This window comes from Schistocerca nitens, chromosome 3 (assembly GCF_023898315.1).
Source record: "Schistocerca nitens isolate TAMUIC-IGC-003100 chromosome 3, iqSchNite1.1, whole genome shotgun sequence".
NCBI classification, from domain to species: Eukaryota; Metazoa; Arthropoda; class Insecta; order Orthoptera; family Acrididae; genus Schistocerca; species Schistocerca nitens.
Window position 1 is genome coordinate 563,646,027 of NC_064616.1, and position 20,195 is coordinate 563,666,221.

General features: G+C 43.9%; 1 protein-coding gene across 1 annotated transcript in view; it reads right to left on the minus strand.

Annotated features, from left to right (window-relative positions):
- The window catches only part of LOC126249336 (uncharacterized), a 756,239-nt gene that overhangs the window by 551,671 nt on the left and 184,373 nt on the right, over positions 1-20,195 (minus strand). The window contains exon 3 of the mRNA XM_049950992.1: positions 6,500-6,532. Within this exon, the coding sequence (XP_049806949.1) occupies positions 6,500-6,532 (33 nt within the window). The remainder of the gene's footprint in view (positions 1-6,499; positions 6,533-20,195) is intronic.

Consider the following 20,195-nt stretch of genomic DNA (forward strand, 5'->3'; position numbering starts at 1 on the left):
AACTGTGAGCACTGAGGCAACATCCCACCGACGCACCAGGTTGAAAGTACTCATTTGGTAAAACACCTTGAAGAAGTCCAGAACTGCCTTCTGTGCCCTTCAGGGCGTTTTTAAGGGGTCGAAGGCGCGATAATCGCATGGGGAGAGATGAGGACTATGGGCGAGTGCTCGAGTGTGCCTCACTTGTCCGTAATGGATGAAGTTGGCTTCCCAGATCGACTGGCGTCTTGTGTCGAACCACGACCAGCGCGAAACTCGTCACACTTTTCGCCTGGTTTTCGACAGACATGCTGCCCCATACATATCCGTCACTCTCCCATGGATGTCTACCGACGTTCGCCTTTCGGAAGCCAAGTAAAGAATAACATCACGCTGGTACTGTTTGGACGCATTTGGTAATAAGTTTGCCACAGTTCACGTTTCCGCAATTACCACACGCATGTTGGAAAGACACGAATGGAACTCTAATCCCTTGCCTTTGTGTCGGTGCTTACATACCTGCATCGGAGTCGTGCTATGTTGCATATACGCTGCAGCAAAGGCCTCAGACGGAAGCCTTTCTATCGCCACTTATAATTTCAAGTCGTCACACGACTGCGTTCACGCCTTCCATCACGATGGAAATTTTTACCAGTAGATAGATGACAAACAGAAACTGACAACGGACCATAGCCTGCTCGATGTGTGATGCAGTGTGCAGTTAGACATGTTCCTTTTAATCATGTCTTGTTTGGTGTCTGTCTCATGATGATGACGATGATCATAATAATGATGAGGATGTGAAACAAGATGGTGTAGAAGGACCGGGTCAAGCTGTATACTACGTCGCACTTCCAGCCGGCTGTGCTCCGACCTTAGTTCACAGCATTATACTACACGCCGTACTCGCTGAATGAACTGTTAGTCCTGTCCTCGACGGCAGGAAGATATCGCACGATTCGACGGTTGGTTGTCACTTCTCAGGTACGACATATTGCACCACGCGACAGCAATGTGGGCCAATAAATAGTGCGGCTGGCTCCAGTAGCCCGCATTGTTGGACCGCGCTACTGAAAAACGCCCGCCTGCATGGGGGCACTCGCCGAATCAGCCTGCGCGGAAATTTATCCGCTGCAGATGACAGACGCAACGACGGCTGACAGGAAGGAAGGAGACATTGCGACACCTGTCAGCAAACAGTTGTCAGCACCTGGAACACTGGCAGATTAGAACTGCGTGTCTGCACTCTAGCTAAGCACTGGGCTGCTATTAATGCAAATCATTAACTGCGGGACTACTCATACCGTATTATTAACAAGTACAGGGTGAGGGAAATAAAAGTGGCCCGAAGAACAGAGTTCCAGGGTACAAAGAAAAACGGAAGGGAAAAGAAATACAGTACTAACCTGACTATAGCAGATGTTGCAAAATGGTTCTAATGGCTCTGAGCACTATGGGACTTAACTTCTAAGGTCATCAGTCCCCTAGAACTTAGAACTACTTAAACCTAACTAACCTAAGGACATCACACACATCCATGCCCGTGGCAGGATTCGAACCTGCGACCGTAGCGGTCGCGCGGTCCCAGACTGTAGCGCCTTTAACCGCTTGGACACCCCGGCCGGCGCAGATGTTGCAAGTGACCGCCATTCATGTGGTGGCACTTATGGACCCTGGTTAGCAAGATGCTGAAGGCTGATCGGAGGTGGACTGCTGCAATTCCTGCAATCTCATCCCAAATGTTCTGCTGCAGTTCTTGAAGACTATGATGGTTGTTGCGATACACCTTAGACTTAAGGGCTCCTGACACATAGTAACCGCACACTGAGAGATCAGGTGACCGGGGTGGACAACTCTGTCAAGCGTGAGGATTGTTTACATGTGCTCCAAAGTTCGGCCGGCTTTATAGGCAGTTGTTGGAAGTAACTTTAGGTCTTTTCCTCCTCCGTTAATGCTGTCACAAATTCACGTCCAATCGTATCCACTCGTCCGGGCCACTTTTATTTGCCCCACCCTGTAGTAAATTCATGCAGCAGACGTAATATTTCAGTGTGTATGCCACTATTTTTATATTTATATGAAACAGAGAATGAGGAAAAAAAGGGAAACCATGGGTGGGAATTCGTGACTTCCAGCCACAAAGGGCAGTGTGATAACGCTGTGGTAAAGGTTGACAGTTTGTGCCGGCCGGGATTCGAACCCGGGTTTACCTCTTCTCATGAGCGGCTGCCGTAACCGCTTCGGCCATCCGGACACGGTTCCCTCCCGTTTCAAATTTAGAACTTACCATACGCTGCAATGCTTCGTCCCTCTTCCATTAACCCCATTCTCGCAGATCATTGATTACCGTAGGAGTTCGGACGATATTAGTGTATTCGCACTGAAACAAACGTCAAGGAGCCGTCGCGCTCTTACAGAAAAGTATACGTATATTTGAGTGGTGTCTGTTCTGTCGGTCATATTCGATATAGAACAGACACCACTCAAATACATAAATTACTATTTTTATTATTTATGACCTCATGAGGCGATCAGTTGAAATGAATGGATGTAGAACCCATCCGACGACTGTGCAATAAGGTTCTTATTTCATGAAGACACGATTTCACCATTTTTATGGTGGTTCCTTGAGGGCGTACTTGAGTGCAGCGCGTATTCTGTGTGGGAGGCCTGTTTCCTGCAAGATGTAACGCTTGTTGCGATTTTGCAGCATATTAAAGCATATTAAAGCTGTTTGAAAGTCGCAATTCAGGCTGCTGATAGAGCACAATTGGGATCACTTGGTCATGCTAAAATATTAGGAAACAATACTTCACTCGTACTGCAGCGAACTTTACGAACATGATTCACGAACAAGGACTGAAAATATGTAACGTTTGTTAAGACTGATAGTCTCTATCACGAATACTTGTGTTACACAAGATTAAATCTTGGCGACTACACCTTCCAGAAAAATATTTTTAGAAACATTGCTGTCAAAAGATGAACCTTACAGGAAATTAGCAGCGTTAGTTTGGTACCCACGGTGCGCTGCTCTCCCTCTCTCTCTCTCGGTGGGCAGCGCTCGGATCTCCCTAAGCACTGCGCCCGAACTGCTACTGTTCTGAGGACACTCTGGTTGCATTTTAAATCTGCCTCTGAACATAGGAAGTAGACAGTGAATGAGCCGAGATAAAACTCAGAGGAGTCATCTAACCTCAGTATGTAATTAAAATACAACTACAGTCTGTCTATGGCAAAAATCACGAGTTAGGAGAACTGACTCGCTCTGGTGAGTGCCTTCAGCAGACGTTTGACGTTAACGGCCATTCTCACTGACGGCAGACTACTGGCCCACCTCGCCATACCAGTGGGTCTGGTGTGCTTTTAAGCATACGTTTATTTGTTGCTGCAATATTTTCTGTAGTCCTACCATGTTTCTTCTAGAACTAGTCACCCACCGCTACAACGTATGAACTGTGTTACTTTAATATTAGCGATATGACAATTTCTAATACACGCTACATAATCTTCTGTCGTCGAGTTGCTTAGTTATATCCTTCATAGATCAGTTACACGGATTTTATCGAAATGAAATGGAATGAGTGAGTGTACAGACAATATATACACGATTTGTTTGTGAGTCTTGCTACAAGCAGCCATTTACAGGTCACTACATGGCACACTGGCTTCAATGTACTAAGACTAACTATATTAGTCTTTAATATCACTCGTGTAACTAGTGATGCACTTCAATTTCTATTTGTAATTTTTTTAGCTCAACATGTTACCACTAGCTTTTACTGCTACACCGTCTCATTTGATAGAACCCTTAAGATATCTGTCATGGAGAAAAATTCTTGGCCTCCTTTTTCGTTTGTATACTTCGATATAACTGCTGAACGATAAATAATACGAATTATATTGATATGGAAATTTCTATGAACAAACTTTTCGAGACAACTATAGAGACAAATGCTACTTAGACGAAAAATGAAATTTTGAGAACCGTGGCTGAAATAATTTGAGGTTTATAATTCAAACAGAAATCAGCCACAAGTACCGTTTAAAAATGTTTTTTTGAGTCAAACAATGACCGGTTTCGGATTTCTTACAAATTATGTTACTCATGTGAAGCTGGGTTACACTTTGTAAATGTTTATCGTGTGTGCTGCCGTTAAACATAAAAGTCTGGTGTAAAGTCTTTTCCAATGAACTTAACAGCACTCACATAGTGCTCGTCCACTTATGTGTTGTTTTTAAAGTTCATAAAAAACACACGGCCATTTCGTCAAGCAAAATCATAAAGCACGTACGTTTTCAGCAAACTACATATTTTATTAACTTTGAAACATTTTCATAAATGTTTTTATAGAGGTCAAAAGAGCTATATCTCTAATAACTATTACCAAATAGTGTACAAAAATACTTTCTGTCTATCCTAGTGCTGCAAACCAATTACGAATACCAAACTAGGCCCAAGCAAGAAAACCTAAGAACGATCTGAAGACGGATTTTTAAGAAATCCGAAATCGGTCATGGTTTGATTTCAATAAACTTTTTAAAATCATTCTTGTGGCTGTTTACTGTCTCCGTTATAAACCTCATAGAGACAAATGTTTTACAGTGATGACTAAACATCATAAAATCACTGAAGTGTAGCCAACGATCAGCTAAATACATAATACTATAAATTAATATTACGTCTACAGAGTCAGTCTTAGACTCTCAACAGTAGGCATCTAAGCTTTATGGTACTAAGTTGAAAACGTTTTGAATGTCTCAAAGAGCAACGCCATTCCAAACTAGGCCCAAGCAAGAATCACAGAATTAAAACACAGTTTTAATCTGCTAGGAAGTTTCATATCAGCGCACGCGCCACTGCAGAGTGATCATCTCATTCTAGTCCATAGTTAATTCAAAACCGGACATGTATCACGAACAATACGCTGGTAAGTAATGAACAGTTCATATATGGTCTTGTATGGCTAAGAGTCAGATGAGGGAAACGAGCTTCCTACTTTCCAGAAAATAATTCTAGCAAAATGTTCTCTGAACTATCCTTTGTCACGTTATACAACGTTTTTGACATTGTGGTTAGTATTTGAGAGTGATCACTATTTCGAATAGATGGAATCCATGGTAGCATCTAATAGCGCCAACATCATCTCATCTGATTTCCGTCTAAGTACGACACAGCATAACTCACTTTGTAGGGCAGTATTCACCTCTACAGTGTTTCACGCGAACTCAGCCATCAATATGATTCAAACTGAGCGAGACCCCCAACGACTTCTCGATAATCGACATGTTATTGCCAGCATCAGGGAAATCATTTCACCAGCAGGTACCTTTTTCTTGATGCTAGGGGTTTCCTCGACCAACGGCCTTGCCACAGTGGTAACACCACTCCCCGTCAGATCGCCGAAGTTAAGCGCTGTCGGGCTGGGTTAGCACTTGGATGGTGACCATCCGGCCTGCGGAGCGCTGTTGACATGCGGGGTACACTCAGTCCTTGTGGGAAAATTAAGGAGCTATTTGATTTAGAAGTAGCGGCTCCGGTCTCGTAAACAGACATACGGTCGGAAGAGCGGTGTGCTGACCACATCCCCCTCCCTATCCACATTCAGTGACGCCTGTGGGCTGAGGATGACACGGCGGCCGGTCGGTACCGTTGGGCCTTCATGGTCTGTTCGGGCTGAGTTTATTTTTGTTTTTAGGGGTTTCCTGGAAAAGGGAGTTCATGCACACAGCGTAGCAGAAGCTGGTGAACTGTGAGGTCAAAGAACAAAACACTTGGTGGGAATATTTCAGCGCTTATAGAACACTCGATGGCCGACTACGGAAACACACTGTCTTGCGAATGTCTATCACCCAAACCAAAGTATCACGTTGTGGGCCAATTTCAGGTTTACAACTTTGCCAGTTACACATGCACCACTGCAGTTGAACCGTTACTGCACGAGTTAGAATTTCACAGCACGAGCAACAGCATTCACGTAAGAATCATTTTTGGTTCTCGTTCTTATTCCGTAACTTGATAATGGTGCACTTTTCTGAAAGACGAAGAATAGTGATCCCTCGTTTGACAACGTACGTCGGGTTTCTGCACTTCCTTATACATCTTATCGTTGCCATTCATAAGAGGCTACTCAGTCCGCACTCGAAATGCGTAATTCTAATCATTTATGTTCCACACGTCGGTAGTGTTCAGCGCACGTGTGGTACCGATTTATAGTTCTACGAGCATCTTAAAAACAGTTGTAACAGACTAGTCTGACAGAAATACGTCTCTGGTGTACTCGGCTTTGAGTAAACTTCATATGAATGGAGTGTGTCTGCACAGCAAATTTATGGGTAACGGACCATCGCTTCAGCGATAGGTTTCTGAGCTCGAGCTAATGTGTGTTACTGTTTTACCGCCACATGAGAAGAACGCTAATGCGTCCACGGAATTTCTTCGCTCTAGACAGCACGGTATGCGGGGTTTTGTCTGAAAGTTTGTTTAGGAAACATGGCCGACGGACGTGACGATACTCACCTGTCAGACCAGCACAGCGCCTCTTCCTGGTACCTGAAACACAAAACAGTTTGGTGAGGAAAGTACGGATCCACACGAAATCTTAACGAGAGACATTTTGTGAGAAGACATGAATGCATATTATAGCAGTATCACCAGCAAATTTCTAAGAACAGTGGTTCTTGCTAATTTTCAAATTTATAGAGGGCCAAAGACTGTCAGCACTTGTGTTTCATTTATTAAGAGCGACTGCAAATAGGAGACAATTCAAAAAAATTAATTAACTTGACCCTTACACCGAAAAGAGGTGTATCATTTTTTTGAATAAACGATTTGTTTGCATGTAAGAGTACTGTTCTTTACACATGTACCTGCACCAGATATCAAGAAGTGACGTAAGTGAAGCGAAGTGGGGAGGGAGAGAGAGAGAGAGAGAGAGGGTGTGTGCATGCGTGTGTGTGTGTGTGTGTGTGTGTGTGTGTGTGTGTGTGTGTCCACAGTGGAAAGATGAATGTAATGAAACGTGAAAAATATATTTATTACGGTTCAGTGGATACCTTCCACACAACATATGGAAGTAATAAGCAAATTTTCGATAGAGAAGTAAAACATTCACTGCTGCGACTGACGGCGCATTAATTACGTGAAAAGTTGGAGTGGAGGTAAAATGCTGAACTCAGAGTTGGGAAGAGCTGCGTTCATATCGAAAGATAGCCTCACTATTTAGGTTAGGTTTTCCTTACATCAGTCTGCAGGAAAAACCTTTAATACACTAACGCTAATTTCTTCCGCGAACAATAGCGAACTGTTTCCGATAAGCCTCCCACTTGCCTGAACGGCAACAAGCAAACAATTCCTCATAATATTTACAACAGTGAGACATAAATTATTGTTCTCCGTTAGTTATAATTTGTATTTATGTACTTTTTGTAATAAGATGCCTCTCACACTACATAAAAGGAAAAAGAAAAGGCGCAGAACACTAATTTGCTGGAAGTCAAAGGTTGGCTATTATGAGGCGATGAGATACACATATATAACTGCAGGTCACCTCAAGAGCTTTGATTAGATTTTGACCTACCTACTTATTATTCACGTCACTCTGTTGTCTGCGTGGGTCTTCTGTATCCACAATATGTAATGGACACCAGTTAATCTTTGTGGCTAGTAACTCCGTTTGTATCAACAAAGTGACTGTAAACTATTGCCGAACCAGCTTTTAAAGTGGGTAAGACACTGAAATGCTGAGACGGTTTCTTTCGACAGCTAATAGCCGACGCCCTCCCGTACCCCTCTCTTACTGACATAGAATTGAGTTCCGATTTGTGATCGCTTAGCCACGAAGATAACTAAAAAAAAATGTTCAAATGTGTGTGAAATCGTATGGGACGTAACTGCTAAGGTCATCAGTCCCTAAGCTTACACACTACTTAACCTGAATTTCCTAAGGACAAACACACACACGCATGCACGAGGGAGGACTCGAACCTGCGCCAGGATCAGCCGCCTAAGACCGCTCGGCGAATCCCGCGCGGTCCCAGAGAACTGTCGTGATTTTCTTAAACTACTTAAGCCGAATGCAGAGACAGTTCCTTAGCAAAACTAACGTGAGTTTCCTGTTCTATCATTGTACAGAGGAGTACTCAGCCTCCAATGACACTGCCGCCCTCTCCACGTTTGTGTTTCATTCCAGATTTTATTCGCACCTTTCTCCAAAACCAAACCTGTCTCTTAACAGTCCGCTCTTATATCCGTAGAAAACCTTGTTATGGAATTTTACATCTACATCTACATCTACATTTATACTCCGCAAGCCACCCAACGGTGTGTGGCGGAGGGCACTTTACGTGCCACTGTCATTACCTCCCTTTCCTGTTCCAGTCGCGTATGGTTCGCGGGAAGAACGACTGTCTGAAAGCCTCCGTGCGCGCTCTAATCTCTCTAATTTTACATTCGTGATCTCCTCGAGAGGTATAAGTAGGGGGAAGCAATATATTCGATACCTCATCCAGAAACGCACCCTCCCGAAACCTGGCGAGCAAGCTACACCGCGATGCAGAGCGCATCTCTTGCAGAGTCTGCCACTTGAGTTTATTAAACATCTCCGTAACGCTATCACGGTTACCAAATAACCCTGTGACGAAACGCACCGCTCTTCTTTGGATCTTCTCTATCTCCTCCGTCAACCAGATCTGGTACGGTTCCCACACTGATGAGCAATACTCAAGTATAGGTCGAACGAGTGTTTTGTAAGCCACCTCCTTTGTTGATGGACTACATTTTCCAAGGACTCTCCCAATGAATCTCAACCTGGTAGCCGCTTTACCAACAATTAATTTTATATGATCATTCCACTTCAAATCGTTACGTACGCATACTCCCAGATATTTTACAGAAGTAACTGCTACCAGTGTTTGTTCCGCTATCATATAATCATACAATAAAGGATACTTCTTTCTATGTATTCGCAATACATTACATTTGTCCATGTTAAGGGACAGTTGCCACTCCCTGCACCAAGTGCCTATCCGCTGCAGATCTTCCTGCATTTCGCTACAATTTTTCTAATGCTGCAACTTCTCTGTATACTACAGCATCATCCGCGAAAAGCCGCATGGAACTTCCGACACTATCTACTAGGTCATTTATATATATTGTGAAAAGCAATGGTCCCATAACACTCCCCTGTGGCACGCCAGAGGTTACTTTAACGTCTGTAGACGTCTCTCCATTGATAACAACATGCTGTGTTCTGTTTGCTAAAAACTCTTCAATCCAGCCACACAGCTGGTCTGATATTCCGTAGGCTCTTACTTTGATTATCAGGCGACAGTGCGGAACTGTATCGAACGCCTTCCAGAAGTCAAGAAAAATAGCATCTACCTGGGAGCCTGTATCTAATATTTTCTGGGTCTCATGAACAAATAAAGCGAGTTGGGTCTCACACGATCGCTGTTTCCGGAATCCATGTTGATTCCTACATAGTAGATTCTGGGTTTCCAAAAACGACATGATACTCGAGAAAAAACATGTTCTAAAATTCTACAACAGATCGACGTCAGAGATATAGGTCTATAGTTTTGCGCATCTGCTCGACGACCCTTCTTGAAGACTGGGACTACCTGTGCTCTTTTCCAATCATTTGGAACCCTCCGTTCCTCTAGAGACTTGCGGTACACGGCTGTTAGAAGGGGGGCAAGTTCTTTCGCTTACTCTGTGTAGAATCGAATTGGTATCCCGTCAGGTCCAGTAGACTTTCCTCTGTTGAGTGATTCCAGTTGCTTTTCTATTCCTTGGACACTTATTTCGATGTCAGCCATTTTTTCGTTTGTGCGAGGATTTAGAGAAGGAACTGCAGTGCGGTCTTCCTCTGTGAAACAGCTTTGGAGAAAGGTGTTTAGTATTTCAGCTTCACGCGTGTCATCTTCTGTTTCAATGCCATCATCATCCCGGAGTGTCTGGATATGCTGTTTCGAGCCACTTACTGATTTAACGTAAGACCAGAACTTCCTAGGATTTTCTGTCAAGTCGGTACATAGAATTTTACTTTCGAATTCACTGAACGCTTCACGCATAGCCCTCCTTACGCTAACTTTGACATCGTTTAGCTTCTGTTTGTCTGAGAGGTTTTGGCTGCGTTTAAACTTGGAGTGAAGCTCTCTTTGCTTTCGCAGTAGTTTCCTAACTTTGTTGTTGTACCACGGTGGGTTTTTCCCGTCACTCACAGTTTTACTCGGCACGTACCTGTCTAAAACGCATTTTACGATTTCCTTGAACTTTTTTCCATAAACACTCAACATTGTCAGTGTCGGAACAGAAATTTTCGTTTTGATCTGTTAGGTAGTCTGAAATCTGCCTTCTATTACCCTCGCTAAACAGATAAACCTTCCTCCCTTTTTTTATATTCCTATTAACTTCCATATTCAGGGATGCTGCAACGGACTTATGATCACTGATTCCCTGTTCTGCACATACAGAGTCGAAAAGTTCGGGTCTGTTTGTTATCAGTAGGTCCAAGATGTTATCTCCACGAGTCGGTTCTCTGTTTAATTGCTCGAGGTAATTTTCGGATAGTGCACTCAGTATAATGTCACTCGATGCTTTGTCCCTACCACCCGTCCTAAACATCTGAGTGTCCCAGTCTATATCTGGTAAATTGAAATCTCCACCTAAGACTATAACATGCTGAGAAAATTTATGTGAAATGTATTCCAAATTTTCTCTCAGTTGTTCTGCCACTAATGCTGTTGAGTCGGGAGGTCGGTAAAAGGAGCCAATTATTAACCTAGCTCGGTTGTTGAGTGTAACCTCCACCCATAATAATTCACAGGAACTATCCACTTCTACTTCATTACAGGATAAACTACTACTAACAGTGACGAACACTCCACCACCGGTTGCATGCAATCTATCCTTTCTAAACACCGTCTGTACCTTTGTAAAAATTTCGGCAGAATTTATCTGTGGCTTCAGCCAGCTTTCTGTACCTACAACGATTTCAGCTTCGGTGCTTTCTATCAGCGCTTGAAGTTCCGGTACTTTACCAACGCAGCTTCGACAGTTGACAATTACAATTCCGATTGCTGCTTGGTCCCCGAATGTCCTGAATTTGCCCCGCACCCGTTGAGGCTGTTGCCCTTTCTGTACTTTCCCAAGGCCATCTAACCTAAAAAACCGGCCAACCCACGCCACACAACCCCTGCTACCCGTGTAGCCGCTTGTTGCGTGTAGTGGACTCCTGACCTATCCAGCGGAACCCGAAACCCCACCACCCTATGGCGCAAGTCGAGGAATCTGCAGCCCACATAGTCGCAGAACCGTCTCAGCCTCTGATTCAGACCCTCCACTCGGCTCTGTACCAAAGGTCCGCAGTCAGTCCTGTCGACGATGCTGCAGATGGTGAGCTCTGCTTTCATCCCGCTAGCGAGACTGGCAGTCTTCACCAAATCAGATAGCCGCCGGAAGCCAGAGAGGATTTCCTCTTATCCATAGCGACACACATCATTGGTGCCGACATGAGCGACCACCTGCAGATGGGTGCACCCTGTACCCTTCATGGCATCCGGAAGAACCCTTTCCACATCTGGAATGACTCCCCCCGGTATGCACACGGACTGCACATTGGTTTTCTTCCCCTCTCTTGCTGCCATTTCCCTAAGGGGCCCCATTACGTGCCTGACGTTGGAGCTCCCAAAATTACATTTCGTGCTCACGACGTTAGGAATGGATTTCTGCGTCTGAAAACTTTACTTTTTGCTGTTAAAGTATCTGCTTTGTTTTAAATGAAAGAACCACTACTGATATCTCTTCGGTTGTGATTGGCATCCCGCGTTCTTTGTCGGCATAATGATGAAATCTTTCATCGCCGAACACATGACGGCCATTTGTATCCTACAGTTTCTCTTTCATATTTCGAGCTGTAATTCACCTGACATTTCATTTCCAAAGATCATCGTTGTATAGCTATATCGTTCCTCACAAAGATAGCACTGCCATATTGTCTATGGGGTCGCTCAACTGCCAGTTTCATCCCAAGGATTTTTGGTCTTCTCATGGTGTCATCTCGATGGGTTTCTTGTATACATAAAATATCACACCTAGGTTCCTTGGCAATATGTTGCAGGAGTTCTTCTTTGGCAACAGACAATCCTTCTATGTTGATTGATACAATCACAAGGTGAGGTCTTGATAAAGACCTTTGGTTTCCATTCATAGTGAAACCTATAATGCAATGCTTTTGGAATGCTGACGTTCAGTTCAGTACTGGAGAATCTAGTCCAGTACCTATGCAGGGGCACCACGTGCAGGAGTCAGCTTCATAAACTAGCAGGTATTGCTCCTCCAGACATAAGGCGTGAAGTCGCAGCCAAACTTGAGAGACATAAAGCAGATCATAACACCGATCACCTGCTACATGGATACCAGCCACCAATTAGTAGACTCAAATCTAGGAGGAGCTTCATGAGAACTACTACACCCCTCACCGGTCGGACTGGAGCAGCCAGACTATCTCAGTGGACAGCAAAATCTGACAGTAATGATTGGATGACTCCTTCTGAGACCCTTCCTCCTGGTGGAAATCAAGTCTGGACAGTGTGGAAGTCTCTAAATCGGCTCAGGAGTGGCGTCGGACGAACTAAGGACAATCTGTTTAAATGGGGCTTTATGAAGGAATCTTCCACCTTGTGTGACTGCGGAGAAGAACAGACAACCAAACATTTAATTAACTGTCCTAGATGTCCTGTATCATGTTCCACACAAGAGCTTGTTGATGTTTCAGACAATGCTGCTGCCGTTGCACAATTTTGGGCTAATACCGTTTAGTTTGTTCTTTTATGATTTGACCTGATTTGTTATATTGTGTATATTGTAAATATTGTTGTAATGTTTTTGACTCGAAATAAAAAAATCGTTGTATAAACATTTAAAGAGATTGCAGAAGTAATGTGGAGAGAAACTGAATGGAGCTAAATTGAGCAGTTAGTCACCTTCACCAGCAGTGCTTTAGATACCAGCTGGCTTCATACCCAACATTTTTGTGTCGGGGTCAGCCAACGACTGTGAGGAGCACGTAAACTAACCGGCTTGGTTGCCAATCGAGTGCTCCAACTGACCTCACCACGCTTCGTCAGCGTCAGATAAACTCATGCAAGAGTGCGTTCAGTGCAGCTGGTATACCTCAGATGGTTTACAGTCTGGCGTGTTCTGTACGATCACCAGCGACGCTCTGCCCATACATTCAACTATCACTTGTATATCATACGTTCATTCCAGTGTGTGTTTTTGCGATACTTTTCAATTATGAGCTTAAATGCGTCTGTGGATCTGCTTCAACTTGTGGTATAACCATGCCAGCTGTGTCTGTCACAGTTAAATTTGTCATTCCACTGACACAATGTAATTGACAATGTAATTTCATTGTAGCAAGTGTGAGGATAGGTAATGGTGTGATTTCTTTGTTTGCAATGTACCATCTCCCGTGCAACCTATAGATTAACGTGTGCGTATCTTCTCAGTAGCAAATGCCGTAAGAGTTCTGGAAGAAGTCTGATTGAATATTTGTCAACACATGTCGTTTCAACACGTTGGCTCATAATTATATCTAGTTTTCAACCAGAATACATATTTATCGATATTGGACGGAAAGTAATTTGACTAAGAGGGCGGAATGCTTTTGAATTCACGATGGCTGTATTCGACCGAACCAGGTCGGACAGCTTAATGTTGAGCACTGTAGCTTACGAGACAGGAAGGTGAGCCAGAAGTATGTCGGTTCAAATGGTTCAAATGGCTCTGAGCACAATGGGACTTAACTTCTGACGTCATCAGTCCCATAGAACTTAGAACTACTTAAACCTAAGGACATCACACACATCTATGCCCGAGGCAGGATTCGAACCTGCGACCGTAGCGGTCGCGTGGTTGCAGACTGAAGTGCCTAGCACCGGTCGGCCACTCCGGCCGACACGCATGTCGGATTAGCGCTAAGCTACACAATCAGGTTTCAAAGTTGATATAAATATAAATTTTCTCAGGTAGTGAAAATATTGGACGCCGTACGATGGGATGAAAGTGAGGAGAGAGAGATGGTCGTATTAAATTTACTGAATGAACCCTGTTTACAAGATCGCGATGGAATCATAAGATCAATTTGTGCTATTCCTTTTTCAGTTCTTCCTCTGTGGCTCTACTGTTCGTTGTGAACCTTCGCATCCTCAACAGTTCGCCGGCAACTCTCATAATCAAATTCTCGAGCTTTCATCCTCTACAGCCCATCTTCTGCAGGTCCTCCTTGACTACACCCATCCAGCTGGTTCTCTGTCGACACCATCTTCTTGGAACCCCTGTATTTCTTCTAATATCCTTATCTTCCGCTTCACTCACGCGTGCCATGAGCTCGTCCACCAAAATCTCGCTATTTTCACTATTCTTCTAATAGGTTAGTCTTTACATACAGTGTCCAGCACACGACTGTGCACCTCCTCCATCTTTCTCTTTCACAATTTGGGCCACGATTCTTCGAAGTACCGGTCTTTCAAAGCCACGTAGAATTATAATATCTTTTGAGATTAATGACCAAGTTTCCGAAGCATACGTGTGTACTGGTGGTATAAGCGTTTTGTTACCAATTAATCTGCCGATTATTCTTTCTTGATTTTACAAGAGGAGTAATTTTAATGAGTGACTGTCAACTGTATCCGGACACCCATATGTAATGCGGAACTGAGCACTAGATATCACGAGAGGCGGATCTGTCAGTATGAAAGGAGGCGAGGAGTAGTGTGTTGTAGGTAGAGAAGCGAAAACAGCAGAATGGGTCGGTCAGGAGAGCTCAGTAACTTCGAACGTCGACTAGTAATTGGATGTCACCTGAGTAACAGATCCACCAGGGACATTCAATCCTCTTAATGCTGCACAAGTCGGCTGTTAGTGATGTAACTGTGACGTGGAAACGCGAAGGAACAACCACTGTTAAGCGAGGCAGACTTACGTACTGATGGATAGGGGTGGTTGTAAAATATCGCACGAAATCAGTGGAAAGAAAGACGCTTGAGTTCCAGAGTGCTACCAGCAGCCCACCTAGCCTAGGAAGTTAAGGAGAATAGGGTACAATGGGCGAGCCGCTCCTCATACGCCTTACATTTCTGCAGTCAGTGCTACGCGACGCTTGAGGTGGTGCATAGAGTGACGCCACTCGACAGTGGATAACTGGAAACGAGTGGACATTAACATTACTCAAATGGACTGGCCTACACAGGATCCCGACCTCAACCGGATGGAACAACTTTGGGATTAGTTAGAACGTCGACTTCACTTCAGACCCCCAGCGTTCAACACCACTGCCTTCTTTGGTTTCGGCTCCTGAGGAAGAATGGGATGCTATTGAAATATTCAGACCGCTCACTGAAAGCGTGCCCAGCAGAACTCAAGCCGACACAGAGGGGAAGGGTGGGCACACCACATATTGTATTAATATCCACTTACAGATGTATGAGTATTTTTGTTTACACAGTGTATTTTAAGTGCAGAACTCTATGAAACGTATCATTTCCCACAATTAGTCAAGGTGGAATTTTCTTAAATGCTTTCCCAGCTGTCTTATATTTTGTTTTCTGCTGACTGATACTTCCACTATATGAATCAAATTTGTGATTACCAAAGGGTCGGAGTAAGAGCTATTTAAAAAAAAATTCTTAGACTATCATGAAAATATCTGTAATGTTGTGCAACAGGTAACGTGGTAGACGACGGGAGATTGGAAAGTATTGAAGATAAACCCCAAATGTGCAGTATGTACTATACGTAACGGGGGTTTCAAAAAAAATGGTTCAAATGGCTCTGAGCACTATGGGACTCAACTGCTGTGGTCATAAGTCCCCTAGAACTTAGAACTACTTAAACCTAACTAACCTAAGGACAGCACACAACACCCAGCCATCACGAGGCAGAGAAAATCCCTGACCCCGCCGGGAATCGACCCGGGAACCCGGGCGTGGGAAGCGAGAACGCTACCGCACGACCACGAGATGCGGGCAACGGGGGTTTCAGATAGAGATGGAAGACTTGAAGATCGATAGATAGTAAGACAAAAAGGACCCCGCATAGTGTATTACGGAAAGAGCGGCGGAGGAAGACAGCAGCAAGTAAATCACGGAGTAATTTCGAGGCGCGACAGCGGCGACTGAAATACGTGCCGAGTGGACAATGCCGCGGCGGGATGCCTTCGCGCCGAAATATGAATTAGGCGTCGCGCCGCGCCGTAAAACAAGCCCGACGCGCCTGCTGTTTTCTATTCAATCAGAGCGTGAGCATGCGTCGTATATTTGCCAAGCCGGAGTCTTCAAAACACACGCGAGGCTTGTTGACGGGTGATAAGTGGTGGCACGTATGGCACCCCACGTTCCACTCACACTAAGGGGAGCTCTGACCCAGCAGTTTTTCTTTGCGCACGAGACGGACCCACTGTGGAGGCGTGTTAAGAAACGCAAGAAGACGTTTAGCCAATAGGACTGCACATTAGCTTGAGGCTACACACACTGTTTTATTCTGCCAGGAAGTTTCGAAACCGTGCACTCTCGACTGCAGTGTAAGAGATTCATTCTGCAAACAGTAGCCTAAGATGCGGCTGACCCATTTCTCTGCAGCATTCTTTCTCCCACGAGTAGTATTCTCGAAGGGTATTCAGTAGGAATTCTATGAACTTTGGAATGAAGGAAAGATGAATTGGTGGACGTGGGGCGGCGAGGGCGTGCCTGAACAGCTCAGTCGTTAGGATCATTGCCCGTGGGAGACAAGGCTCCGGGGTCGAGTCCCGGTCAAGCACAGTTTTAATTTGCAGGAATTTTCAAAACCGTGTTCATTCCACTGCACATTAACTGTTAGCCAGTGGAAGGAAGTTACCAATGTACGTTGCACACACCCTCCGCCTCGTTCACGATTAGCTGCATAGTACGTTGTAATACTTCCGCCGAGAAGCAATGTTACATTTCTCACCTTCTCATCACCAATTCCAATGCTGTCCTTCTTTCCCCCAAACTGTGTGTTACAAGTTTCTATTTCCGGCGTAACGATTTGCATCAATTTTCATTATACAGGGTGTTCCAAAAATAATATACGTATTACAAAGTATTATTTTGTCCAAACTATCGATCGCTTCGCCTCGGCTCGGCTATAGGAGAAACCAATACGTAGTCTAGTTTATATTAATAGCCGCCAGATGTCGGTTGTCTTCTGTTTTGCTAGGTAACCTTCATATGTTTAAAATGGCTACTCGGCAGCAGAAATCAATCTGTGTTCTCGAGTTTGCGAAGTGCAATTCCGTGATTACAATGCAAAGACGTTTCAGGTTGAGCTACCAAATTGATGCTCCGAATGGGTGGAACATTCGCAGATGGTATCGACAGTTTCTAGATATAGGAAGTGTATGTAAAGTAAAGAGTCCTGGCCGCCCTCGTGTTCCTGAAGAAAATGTAGCACGAATTCAAACTATTATCCATCATAGTCCTTCAAAATCAACTCGTCATGCCAGTCGGGAGTTGCAATTGCCTACAAAAACTATTTTGTGTGTTTTGAGACGTCGGTTGTTTATGAAACCGTACAAGTTACAGCTGTTACAAGCTCTGCGTCCTGATGACAAACGCAAACGTGTGGCATTTTGTAACGAGATTCTTGATGCTACTGAAGATGATAACACTTTCGCACAACGCATCATGTTCAGTGTTAGTGGTCAGGTAAACAAACACAATGTTCGAATTAGGGGCCTCGAGAACCCACATGCAGCCAATGAACATGTACGAGATTCGCCCGAAGTGAATGTGTTTTGTGCGATATCCTGATCATCTGTTTACGGCCCATTCTTCTTTGATGGAAACACGGTTCAGCAGTATCTTGTTATCTTACAAAACTGGTTTTTTCCGAGGCTGCATGAAGACAACTACGTTTTTCCAACAAGACGGGGCACCCCCACACTGGAGTCGCCAAGTGCGTGAATATCTGAATGAAACTCTACAGAAACTTTGGATTGGTCGTCAAGGAGCTGGCAACATAGCGTGTCTCAGCTGGGCTCCACGGTCACCGGATTTGACACCCTCTGACTTCTTCCTGTGGGGTTTCCTTAAAGACAACGTTTATGTACCAGCACTCCCACAGAATCTGGAAGAGTTCGAGAACTGCATCCGTACTGCCATAACATCAGTGACGAAGGACATGCTTGCCCGAGTATGGGAGGAATTTGAGTATCGGTGTGATATTATTCGTGTCACTGACAGAGGACGTATTTGACACCTGTAATCTGAACTTGAGAGGTTCGTAAATGTGTGTGTAAAGTTTCATATTCGTATGTCTTAAAGTTTAATAAATATATGCATTAGAAATAGGTATATTCTTTTTGAAACACCCTGTACTTTGACGATGTGCTTAGGATCGGGCAATGACGCGCACAATGAAGGCTTCAGTTTAGAACAGTCAGTTACGGGTAAAAAGTTCCCATTTATTGCTTCATTTGTTACTCAAACACCAATAATCGAAAATTCACACCCTCTGAAAAATGAATTTTGCCATGGCCATCACTGAATTACTTGAGACTGGGAATTAAGACCAATGGTTACACTAATATGGTGAGTCCAGCGAGCACGCAGCGCGAACAATAACGATAATTCACAGAACATTGTTGTGATGAACATTACTTTTACTGCTGGATACAATGGAATCAGTTGTTGCTACATGGCTGCTGATGGTTCAATATTTAACGAAATGAAACAAAAAGCTTAAGAACAGTGCCAAAACATTGCACACATCTGTGACATGTGAGATGACAGGATCCAGACAACGTGAACGTAGCAAGCCACGGAGAACGAATTCCTGAGGAAATCACAGGTTTTCAGGTGAACTAACGAATGAATGTTTTTAGGTCTTGTCACTGATGTCGTCGTAGATAGAGCAGTAGCACGGTAAGAATAAGGCTAGGTAAGGGAAACAGTCGTGGCCTTCTTGAAGGAATCTTCCAAGCATTCGCCAGAAATATTTTAAGGAAACCACTGAAAAACTGAATCACGGTACTGGTCTGAAATTTGAACCGTGTTTTTTCAAAATACATCCGTCTCTAAATACCTCCTCATCGACTGGACGTCAAATCCTTATCTTACTTCATTTTTCTTCAACAACTAGAGATTAGCGGCTTAGCTACGGCGGTCAAATGTCTTGTGACGAAGAAACGAATTACGCAACTCCTCTTCGTGCCCTTCGTCAGCACGTTAACTGCTGGAGTGGTGGAATGTAGGGCTAGCAAGTAGATTTCCTAGTTGAGAAAACCGAAGTTCAATTAACAGCTCAGGGCTCCTAATTTACGCTGTCGATTGTGCCCCTAAATTACTTTACACGGGCGCTGCGGAGATGGCAGCGGCGGTAGATGGCTCCTGCCCATTTCCAGCTCACACACAAAAAAGGCGGATGCGTTTCGCTTCCAGTAAGCGCATCGTCGTGCATGAGTAATCAGATCCCAGGCTTCGCCGATGAGCTTAGGCTGTGTTTTGTACAGTTCTTCGAGCGGTTAGCATGCTTCTATTGTTTAAATTGTGGGAATATCTTATTCTGAAAATAGTCTGTCACATCTTGGTTGTGTGATAGTTCATGTGAATAAACCCTATGATAGCTGATTGGTAGAACGTACCGGAAAAAGTATCAGTATATTACTCGTAAAGTGTCGTTATTCAATAAGTTCTTTTCAAAGAGTGTGAATTTGTTTACGGAAGCAGTTTGTATATGAAGTCAAGTCGTCGTCACAACATGGGATTTTCAGGCAGAAGCAGTTTGCACTGAATACATACGTAGTTACATATTGACAAACTAATGTCTTTTCTAATGTAACAGTTTCTATCACTAATTGTTGATTGAAGGTCGTAACTAGCAGAAACCGGGTGTAGGCTTCTACATCCATATCAGAATTCAAATGTAGAAAAACGAGAAGTCTGGCCAAACAGTTGGTAACTTTTTAAAAGTGTTTGTTTCATGCACAATACTAGTGATTTTTCCTCCCATTATCATTAAACTTTTGTGACTCAAAAGTATCCCACCATCTTTCAGTGTTAAAGGAATAGATTATCCCGGAGTTTAGCCATTACAGTGAACTCAAAAACTTAAATAAAAATGTCATTACTACACAAAGAAAGACAATCTAGTTTTCTCCTCGTTTAGCCTGTAAATTAACGAACATTTTTTG